The following is an 11,476-nucleotide window of genomic DNA, read 5'->3' on the forward strand; positions in this document are numbered from 1 at the left end:
TTAAAAAAAAAAAAAAAAAAAAGCATAAAATACATAAATAATAATATTTGTTATTAAAATTAATATATAAATCAAAAAAAAAATTAAAAAAATATATTTGAAGATATTAAATTATTATATTCTTTTTGTACTAATTAAAAATATAAAAAATAATATTAAAATTATTTTCTTACATATTTAAAAAAAAAAAAAAAAAAAAAACATTGATTTTAATTGAATAAAAAAACTATTTTTTTAAAAAAGGAAATATTTATAAAAACAAGAACATAATATTCATTTAATTTAAAATAAAAATTTTAATTTTTTTATTTTATTTTTTTTAAATTAAATATAATTTCATTTAAATTAAAAAAATTAATTATTTTATTTTCAGAAAGAATTGAAAATATTGAAAAGTGTGTGATATTCATATCATATATTTATTGAATTTAAGCTTGTAAAAAAAAAAAAAAAAATTAATTTATAGAGTTTTTTATATAATTGAAAATTTTTTTTTTAAAAGTTAAATTATATTATATATACAAAATATAGGAAAAAATGGAAGAAGATAATATAAAAATAAAAATAAAAAGTATAAATAATGAAGAATATGAATTATGTGTAAAACAAAATATGAATACGGAAGAATTAAAAAGTATACTAGCTGAGAAAAAAAATGTAAATAAAAATGATATAAGATTAATATATCAAGGGCAATGTTTATCTAATGAAAAAACTATTTCAGATTATAATATACAAAATGATCATATAATTCATCTAGTTGTTAGAAAAAGAGAAAATGCAAACAATGATGGTGACAATAAAAATGATAATATTAATACTAACCCAAATAGAATTAATGAAAATATAATAAATGATCCTCTAAATATTAACTTTGCTTCTCATATGAATCAAAATAACAGTAGTAGTACCAATACAACTAATAATGCTTCTCCTTTTTATTTTACTCATATGAGATTAACTAGAAATGATAATTTAGAAAACGATTTGATGGGTCAGAATAATATATATTCTTTATTAAACGATATTATGAGTCAAGTAAATATAAATCCCAGTTTTATATATGGCGCAGCAGCAGCAACTAGCGATAATATATTTACAAATAGCATGAATCAAAATATGAATGATTATAGTAATAATAGAAAAGAAAATAAAAAAAATGAAGAAGATAACAGTAACAAAGAAACAAATATAAAAAAAGATGAAGAGAAGAAACAAAAAATTAAAAACTCAAACAGCGTTAAAAAAAATGACGATAATACTAATTTAGAAATAGATCAAAAAAAGGATAGAGAAAAAAAAGGAAAAGGAAAAATAATTGAAAACGAAGAAGAAGAAGGAAAAAATAGAGATAAAAAAAAAATGATAAATAATCAAATAGAAAAAGAAGGATATAACAAAAATGAAGGTAGGGAATACAAAGAAAAAGATAAAAAGGAAGAAGAAAAAGAAATAAAAAAGAAGAAAAAAAGAAAAAATATAAATGATGAAAAAAAATATTATAAAAATAAAAATAGAGAAGATAATAAAGATTATAATTTTAGTGATTCTAAAAGTAGCTCAAGTAACGAGTCGCATAGTAGTAATTCAGGTTTATCAGAAAGTGATGATACTGAAGAAGAAGAAGAAGAAAGAAAAAAACATGCACAAAGAATAAAAAAAAAAAGAACTAAGAATAAGTATAAGAAAAAAAAATATTATGATTATAGTAGTTTTACTTCTGATGATGAACCATTTAAAAAAGATGAAAGAATAAGAAAACCAAATGGAAATGCATTTGATGAAAATTATTATTATCCACATAGTTATTATTACAACAGCAATATAAGAAGCGATAATAATAATATCTTAAAAAAAAAAAATAATTTGAGTAAATATTCATATCCATTTATAGGTGATGCATTGAAAGGTTCGTATAATGAAAAACAAAATTATAGTTATAGAGATGATTTTAATGAAATATATGAAAATATAAATGATAATAAAATAGATTATTTATTACAAAAAAGAGAGAGAAAAAAAAATATATTTAGTGATTATAATAAAAATATGTTAAATTCAACAAAAAGGAATACTAATAATATGATGGGCATTAATAATAATATTTCCAATAAAAATATTCATAATTGTAGAGGTATGCTAGGAATGTCAAATATAATAAAAAATTCTAATGAATGTATATCTGGAGGCAAAGATGATTGTTGTTATTCTAAAAATTACTCAAATATAATCCCATTGAGCGACACAGAAAGAAATAATCAAATAATTAGAAATGATTCATTCAGAACTAATTCTAGAATAGCTATTAATGAGCCTGTTGTTTTATCATCTAACAATTCAGTAGCTGGAAATATGAGATCTATTCAAATGACTAGTAATAGAAGAAATAGTACATTGAGAAGAAGTGAGCCAAAATGTTTAAATGATATAAACGATTCGGAATATAAAAATGTTGAAATTAACATTCCTTGGAGAGTTATTGAGCAATTATTAGTTTTATTAGAAGAGGAAACAGGATATAGAAGACCTGATTTATCTTCGTATATTCATTCTTATTACAATTCTAATTCTATTTATGTATTTTTTTATTTATTCGTTCATATCAATAATATTATTAACAGTATAATTATTCAGTTTAACCACGCTAATTTCCTTAATAATGATATTAGTATGTCTTCATTTTCTAGAATAAGTTTAATATTGTCATTAGCCTCTGTTATTTTTTCAAAATTATCTAATTTCTTTTTTGTTTTTTATGATAATTTTTATTTTCCTAATTATGGAAATAATTATAGAAATCCTGATTCTATAAATCACGAATTTTTAAGAGAAATAAGAAATTTGTATTATAGTAATAACAGAAATAATAATATTAATAATAATAGATTTTATCAAAACAACAATGCTCACATGAATATGGATGCATATAATCAAAATTCTTTTTCCTATCCTAATAATTTTAATCATAATTACTATCCACTTCCGTATGATATGAGGAATAATTGTTGTAATAAAACAAATTTACAACAAGAATTTGAAGATTATTATAAAAATTATTTACCATATGTTAAAGATAGTAAACATATGATTTTAAGAAAAGATAATTTAAATAATAATAAAGATAATAATTTTAATCAAAATAATTCACTAAGAGAGGATAATAATAACAGTAATAGTAAAATGAGTACTGGTAATAAATTTTATAATAAATTATTAATTGAAAACAATGAAATTAATGAAATTAATAATACTTTTTTAAAAAATGATAAAATAAAAGAGAATAGTGAATCCAATAATAATTCGTTTCTCCACCTTTCTAATAAAAATAAATCAGTACCAAATTCATATAAAAAAAAAAGAAATAATGAAAAAGAAAAAGAGAAGAAAAAGCATCATAGGCATTATAATGAAAATGGTTTATTTAAAGATATTGACTCCTACAAGAGTGATAGTATTGAAAGAAGAGAAAGTAGTAGTGATAGTAGTAATAATAAAAATAAAAAAAATAATATTTTCAGTGATTTTAATTCAAATAATCCAAACATGAAAGAAAAAAAAGAAAATATCATGGAAAATTTTCATAGTAAATTAAAAAGTACAAATAACGAGAGAACAAATGAGAAAAATTATAATAAAAATTTTCCTAATGAAATTAATTTAAATAATATAGAAAATCGAAATGATAAAGATAATGCATTAAATACTTTATTAAATAATAATTTAATTTTTTATGATAGTAACATTGATGATATATATGATCTATCAGAAGATGGAAAAGAAAAAGGCCTAATAGTAGAGAAGAAAGAAGAAACAAAAAAAAACAAAAATACAGATAATATTAAAGAGGAAAAACAAAATGATAATGTAATAGAAAAAAAAAAAGAAATATTATCTGAAAGTAATAAAACAAAAAATGTTAACAGTATTTCTCCACTAAATGTTTTAGTTAACCAAAATGATAATAATATAATCAATGATAACAAAAATAACTCAAATAAATCCTCTATACCAAATTTGAATTTATCAAGTATTTTAAATAATGCTCAGAACCAAATGACTAATAACACAAAAGAAGCAACTGCAAATGATAATGTAATAATATATTAATAAATTAGTGCTTTTTCTTTTTTTTTTTTTCTAAAATTTTTATATTAAAAAAAGTTTATTATTTTTTATTTTAATCTTTTTTTTTTTTTTTTTTCGTTGAATAGTTTGAAGGAGTGCCTGATGAAGTAAAAGAAAGATATAAAAATTGGGTGGAAAATTCTCAAATATTTTCGGGACAAGTAATATAAATATTTATATTTTATTATTTTTTTTTTTTTTTTTTTTTATTTTTTAAATAAATTAATGAAATAATATATATATTTTTTTTATTCACCTATATATAGATGATAAAAATTTGCAAAAACAAAAGACCATTAAGCAATGCATATGTTGGAGGAAATGCATCAAAAGATGATATATCTTATAGCAATTTGTTGCAATTCTTGTAAATATATATATATATATATATATATATTAAAATATATTTATATTACTTTTCATTATTTATTTAAAATACATATATATATATATATTTATATTTTGTTTTAAAAGATGGAAAAGAAATATGAGCACTTTAAATGTTAACTTAAATTTAGAAGTTACAGAAGTAAGAATTAAAATATTAATTTTTTAATAGTAATGCTAATTTCTTAGTTTTATAATTTCATATATATATATATATTTTTTTTTTAATAGGAATTGTTAAATTCATTTGATTTTCATACTTTAGAATTTATAATGAAGTCGATAAAAAATAATGAAGATTATAAAACAGAGAAATTTAAATATCCAAGTAAAAAAAAAAAAATAAATAAAATAAAAAATAATTAATTAATATTATTATTTTTCATATTTTAAAATTAATAGTTTTACCATGTATTATTTATTTTGTATTTTAGATTTTACATTTATTTAATTCTTACAATAATTATACAATAATATATTTTTAAAAATATGCTTATTTAGCAAAATTATATTCTTGTTAATTTTTCTTTTTTTTTTTTTTTTTAGATATTGCACTTTGTGAAGAACTATTTGAAGAGATAGAAAGAAAAAAACAACAATAAAAAAATGATAAATTGAATTTCATTTTTTTTTTTATTCTGAAGTTATATTTTATAAAATTTTTATTCAAATGACATTTTTTTTTATTCTGCATTTAATTCAAAACTATATTAAAATTTTTTTTTTTTTTTTTTTATCATACACAATTTACTTAAAATAAAACATTGTAAATTATGAAAATTACATAAACAAAAAGTATTCTTCGTCTTTTTTAATAAAAGATTAAAAAATATATTAGAATTTGAATATATTTTTTTCTTATTCTTTTTTTTTTTTAAAAAGAAAATAATCTTTTTAGAATTTAACATAAGAATATTGTAAAATATTCATGTCCTCATTGTACATTCATGTGATGAGTTTAGTAAACCAAAAAGTTTTACTATAATTATAAATTAAAAGAAAAGAATTAATTTTTATATTTATTTACTATTTTTGTCTTAGTGGTTGACCTACCTAAAAATGGTATTATGTAACATTTACATTTGTTATTCATCACAAAACTATAAAAAAATGCAAGTATTTCCATCGATTAAAATTGTGCTTCTTCCTTTAGAATTTTATTGAAATGGTAAACAAAGTGATATATTAAGATTTATTTTAGTATTTCTATTTATAAAAATGCAACAAATAAAAAAAAGAGAAAATTTCTAAGAATTTTAAAATGCAAAAAATAAAAATATTTTTTTAAAACATTGAAAACTAATTATTTATTCTAAAAAGAAAAAACTTCACAATTTTTTGTGTATAAAAAGAATATAAATTTCCCTTATATATTTTAATATTTTAAAATATTAATTTTATCTTTTTTAAGAAAATAAATATTTAAAAGAAAAAATAAAATTCCATTAAAATATTCAATACTTTATATACATAAAATGCATTTATTTTTTTCATATAAAAAAATTTAAAGCATTTAAAAAATATTAAAGCGCAAACAATTATTATAATAAAAAAAAAAATATATGAAATAATTGATATCAAAATTTGCATGATATAAAAAAAAAAAAAAAAAAAAAAAAAAAAAAAAAATTTTTTTTTTTTTTTTTTTTTTTTTTTTTTATATCATGCAAATTTTGATATCAATTATTTCATATATTTTTTTTTTTATTATAATAATTGTTTGCGCTTTAATATTTTTTAAATNATTTAAAAAATATTAAAGCGCAAACAATTATTATAATAAAAAAAAAAATATATGAAATAATTGATATCAAAATTTGCATGATATAAAAAAAAAAAAAAAAAAAAAAAAAAAAAAGAAAATTTTTATATTTTTATATTTTATATTTTTATATTCTAAGAAAAAAAAAAACTAAAAATATTAATAAAATTTTTTTTTATTTATTTAATTAGTATATATCTCATTATAATTATATATATATTTTTTTATCTCATATTAAAAAAAATTCACAGTAAAAAGATAATTTTTTTTTTTCATTGTATAAATATAATCTGTATAAATTAAAAATATCACTATAAAAAAAAAATTGAAAGAAAAAATATGCAAATATAATCCTTAAAAGGATAAAAAAAAAAAAAAATATATATATATATATATATATTTATATATATATATATATATATATTTGTATATATATTTATATATATATTATGTTTTATATTTTACATGATTTACGCACATTAGTTTGTTTAAATAATTTCATTATTGAAAATATTGTTTTACTTTTTTTTTAAGAGTAATATTTTTTTGTCTATAAATAATTGTGGAATTTTTTTAATTTTTAATTTAAAATTCCTCTTCTTTGAAGTTTCTAAATATTATTTATGTATATGCATGAATTTTTTTTTAATTAAATTATTTAAAATATAATTCATTTTTTTTTTTTTTTTTTTTTTTAAAACTCTTACACAAACTAAATCTCAATTTTTAAAAAAAAAAAATAAAAAGTAAAATATCAAATATATAAAAAATGAGTCAATTAAAAATTAAAAGAGGAAACTTTTTGTTTACATCAGAATCAGTTAATGAAGGGCACCCAGATAAAATATGTGATCAAATTTCTGATGCAATTTTAGATTATTGTTTAAGAGAAGATCCAGATAGTAAAGTTGCTTGTGAAGTATGTGCTAAAAATAATTTTATTTTTATATTTGGAGAAATAACAACTAAAGCTAAAGTTGACTATGATAAAGTTGCGAGAGACGTATTAAAACATATTGGTTATGATGATGAAAGTAAAGGATTAGATTATAAAACTGCGAAAATTAAAGTTTCTGTTGATGAACAGTCACCTGATATTGCTCAATGTGTTCATGAAAATAAATCTCCAGAATTAATTGGTGCAGGAGATCAGGGAATAATGTTTGGTTATGCAACAGATGAAACTGAAAATTATATGCCTTTAACACATCATTATGCTACATTATTAGGAAAAAGATTAACAGAAGTTAGAAAATTAGGAATTCTACCTTATTTGGGACCAGACGGAAAAACACAAATAACTATTGAATATAAAAATAAAGGTAGCTGTGGTGGTCATATGGAACCCTTACGTGTTCATACAGTTTTAATATCTACACAGCATTCAGAAAATATAAAACATGAGCAATTGAAATCAGATTTAATGGAGAATGTCGTTAAATATGTAATACCTGAAAAATTATTAGATAAAGACACTTTTTATTATTTAAATCCTTCTGGAAAGTTTGTTATTGGTGGACCAGCAGCTGATGCTGGATTAACAGGAAGAAAAATTATATGTGATACTTATGGTGGATGGGGTGCACATGGAGGTGGTGCATTTTCAGGAAAAGATGCATCAAAAGTAGATCGTTCAGCAGCTTATTATTTACGTTATATAGCTAAATCGCTAGTTGCTAATAAATTCTGTAGGAGAGTTTTAGTTCAAGCATCCTACTCAATTGGGATAGCAAATCCCATATCATTAAATGTTAATTCTTACGGAACTGTAACTACAGGATATACTGATTATGATTTAGAACAAATCATTTTACGGAATTTTGATCTTAGACCAGGATTTATTATTGAAGAATTAAAATTAAAACAACCAATATTTTCAAAAACATCAGCATATGGTCATTTTGGTAGAAATGATGATTCTTTTACATGGGAGAAAGTTAAAGATTTGACACATGAAAAAAATGTTTTAAAAAATTAAAAAAAAAAAAAAATTAGTCGTATGTTTATTTTTTAAAATAATAATATGATTGAGTAAAAAAAAAAAAAAAATCAAAAAATATATTGATTTTTTTTTTTTTTTTTGATAATAAGAAATTTTATTTCATATAATAAAAGTATTTTATTAATTTCTACAACGGAATTAAATTAATAACCCAAAAGACAAAGAAAAAAAAAAAAAGGAAGAATTAATTTCTTAATTTTTTTTATTTTCTTTTTATTTTATTCTTACCATTTACTTATTATTAATATATCATTTATATGAAAATTAATTTTATTCTCAAAAAAAAAAAAAAAAAAAAAGATATGTTTTCTTTTATTCAACTTTTTTTTTTTTTTTTTTTTTTTTTTTTTTTGTTATCTTATGAATGGTAAGTTTAATAATTAATTAGTATTAAAACGTTGTCGTTTATATACTATAATTTTTTTTTTATGAAGTTTATTAATGATACAAACAAAAGCAATTAAGTTAATGAGATTGTGGCTATATATGTTTTAAACAATTTTTATTATAATTTTTAAAGTATGCATAATTGCGTATCTTGAATTATTTTGTGTAAATACACTTATTTTTTTTTTTTTTTTTTTCTAAATATTTACGAAAATTTTATAAATTTTTTTTTAATTATATTAGAATATGCAAATAAAAACTTGTATCAAAACTAATATTTTGAAACTTTTTTTTTTTTTTATTGAACTTAATTTTTTTTTAAATATAGTATACGGAAAAAAAAAAAAATTATCTCTTTTACCTTTTACTTATTAATAAAAAACAAATATATTAAAATGATTAAAAATATTTTAGTTATATTTTGTTTTCTATACATTAATAGTTGCGAAACATTTAAAGGATTTTATAAGAATTCCGATAATAGATTTTTGCAAAGCAAAATTAATGTTCTTACATGGTTAACTAATGTGTAAAATAATATAAAAGAAAAAAAATTTCGTGTATACTAATATTAATGGAATTTAATATAATCTTCATATTAAATTATGAATATAATATTTCTATACTAATTTCATTTACATATGATTCAATCTACATGATATCATTGTTTTAATAACATAAAGAATTATTATGTTTTTAAAGAATTTTTAAAAAAGAATTAATGATAATTTTTAATTTTTAGATTGTATCCATCTGAAAATCCCAAATATTTCAAAAAATATTTAGATTATCGTAAATAAAAAAAATTATATATATTTATATATAATTTTTTTTGTGTCTTTCATTATATATTAATTTTTATATTTTTATTTTTACATATTTATTAGGAGGGTAATTTCATTAAAGATATAAAAATCGTACATGAACATAGTAATATTAAGTAAAATAAAAAGTTAATATCTTTTTTTTTTTTTTTTTTTTTTTTTTTCAAATTTAATGAAAGCTGTCGAGAATATTTTTTGAAACCATCATATGAATTAATTGATTTAAGTAAAAATATATCATACTAATTTTTTTTTTTTTTTTTTTTGTTCATATATTTTTAATTTTTTATATATAATCATTATAAAATATATTTTATAAGATAATTTGTGGTTACAAACTAATAATTGGACTATTAATAATGAAGATGCTATAATAGAATATGTAGGAAAAGATAGTTGCAGAGAACCTGTAGGAAATAATATTAAAATTATGAAAAATATTTATATATATACTTATTTAATTAATTTTCTATATTTTTACAATTTCTTTGAAATTTTTTAGAATCATCCTTTCCCTTTTGGATGGTTAGACAATAGGTTATATAACATATTAAAATATATATATATAAATCTGTTTTTTTATAATTTCATAAATATTTGTATGTTCAAAAATAATATAGAATGACAACTAGAACATCTTTAATTAAAAAAGATTTTTTTTGTAAAGTAATATTATGAGATCATACGTAAAAAAGTTAAAATTCTAATTTGTCTATATATATATATATATATATATTTGTTTTTTTTTTTTTTTAGAAAACTATTGCTCAACTAGAAGTTCAAATAAATAATGCACAAACATGTGGTTTTATTTTTCGTGTTATCGGTGAGAGAAATTACTGGGCATTGATAATAGACAATAAAGTGCTAAAATTAGTACGTGTAAAAGATGGTGAATTAATAGTATTGAAAGGTTAAGTTTTTTTTTTTTTTTTATTCTCTTTTAATATATAATTAAATAAAAAAACACGATTAAACATATTATTTTTGTTCTAATAAAATATGTTTTATTGTAATTATGCTTATTTTAATATAGAATTTAAAGAATTAAAAATAAAAAATAATGAATGGTATATTTTATTTGTTCAAGAAATTATTAAAGATATCAAAATTAGAGGTGGAATATATGGAGATCTTTCTATTGATTATCTCAGAAAAAGTGAAGATGAATCTGAATATAATGAAAATAAACAAGTACAATTAATATTAAAAAAAAACTTTTTTTTTTTTTTTTTTATATTTATTGTTAATATTTATTATTTATTATTTCTTCTTTTTTCCATATAATTTGTATTTTTCTTCTACATGATACTGTTTTTCTGTATTTTTTATAAAATTATAAAATTATAAAATTTTTTATGTGCATATATAATTCCTTGTGTTATTTGATTTTTATAATACAATATTTCTATAATTTTACTTATTATCCTTGTATGAATTTGTATAATGATTTTTATAGGGATCTGTCGGATTGATAGCTAGTAAAGGAAATTGCAAATTCAGAAATATAGTAATATTATTAGTATAAAATAATAATTTATTTTCTTTATGTTTTTGTAAAATACTTCAAAAAAAAAAAAAAATTATTTTGTTAGATTTTAAGAGGTAAGAAATGGAGCCAAGAATATGAAATGTTAAAAAAATCAAAAAGTTCACTGTTATATGACATTGAAGAAATAGAAAGATTGTATGAGAATACCAAGGGTAATTATTATCAAAAATCATAAAATGTATATAGAATGTATAATTAAACTTTATATATGCTTTTATTTTTTTTTTTTTTTTGAAGTTATATAAAAAAAATAAAATAAATATGTTATTGTAATATATTTTATTTTGTTTTTGAATTTTTTTCTAATTTAGAATGGTGTCCTAAAGCATCTTTATGTTCCAAGAAAAAGCACGAAACAATAGATTTTTATGATAAAACTAATATATAGTTATATATTTCATAAAAAAAAAAAAAAAAAAAAAAAAAAAAAAAAAAAA

At 18.0% G+C, this 11,476-nt stretch overlaps 3 protein-coding genes across 3 annotated transcripts; all 3 read left to right on the top strand.

Moving 5' to 3' along the window:
• Positions 1-537: 537 nt before the first annotated feature.
• Positions 538-5,114, top strand: PGAL8A_00435000 (ubiquitin-like protein, putative; the record flags this gene model as incomplete). The annotated part of the gene is made up of 6 exons (XM_028673083.1): positions 538-4,092; positions 4,212-4,286; positions 4,392-4,492; positions 4,600-4,654; positions 4,744-4,840; positions 5,059-5,114. 6 exons carry the CDS (start codon positions 538-540, stop codon positions 5,112-5,114), a joined length of 3,939 nt encoding a protein of 1,312 aa, XP_028529572.1.
• Positions 5,115-7,043: 1,929 nt separating this feature from the next.
• SAMS (S-adenosylmethionine synthetase, putative) lies at positions 7,044-8,252 on the top strand (the record flags this gene model as incomplete). The annotated part of the gene is made up of 1 exon (XM_028673084.1): positions 7,044-8,252. The coding sequence occupies one exon, from the start codon at positions 7,044-7,046 to the stop codon at positions 8,250-8,252; it is 1,209 nt and encodes a 402-aa protein (XP_028529573.1).
• Positions 8,253-9,058: 806 nt separating this feature from the next.
• On the top strand, positions 9,059-11,427 carry PGAL8A_00435200 (conserved Plasmodium protein, unknown function; the record flags this gene model as incomplete). The annotated part of the gene is made up of 12 exons (XM_028673085.1): positions 9,059-9,192; positions 9,406-9,455; positions 9,551-9,554; positions 9,667-9,713; positions 9,808-9,896; positions 9,990-10,024; positions 10,108-10,153; positions 10,244-10,400; positions 10,524-10,681; positions 10,947-10,997; positions 11,083-11,191; positions 11,351-11,427. The coding sequence occupies 12 exons, from the start codon at positions 9,059-9,061 to the stop codon at positions 11,425-11,427; spliced, it is 957 nt and encodes a 318-aa protein (XP_028529574.1).
• Between the last annotated feature and the right edge of the window lie 49 nt (positions 11,428-11,476).

This window comes from Plasmodium gallinaceum (genome assembly GCF_900005855.1).
Source record: "Plasmodium gallinaceum strain 8A genome assembly, contig: PGAL8A_v1_119, whole genome shotgun sequence".
In the NCBI taxonomy this organism is placed as follows: Eukaryota; Apicomplexa; class Aconoidasida; order Haemosporida; family Plasmodiidae; genus Plasmodium; species Plasmodium gallinaceum.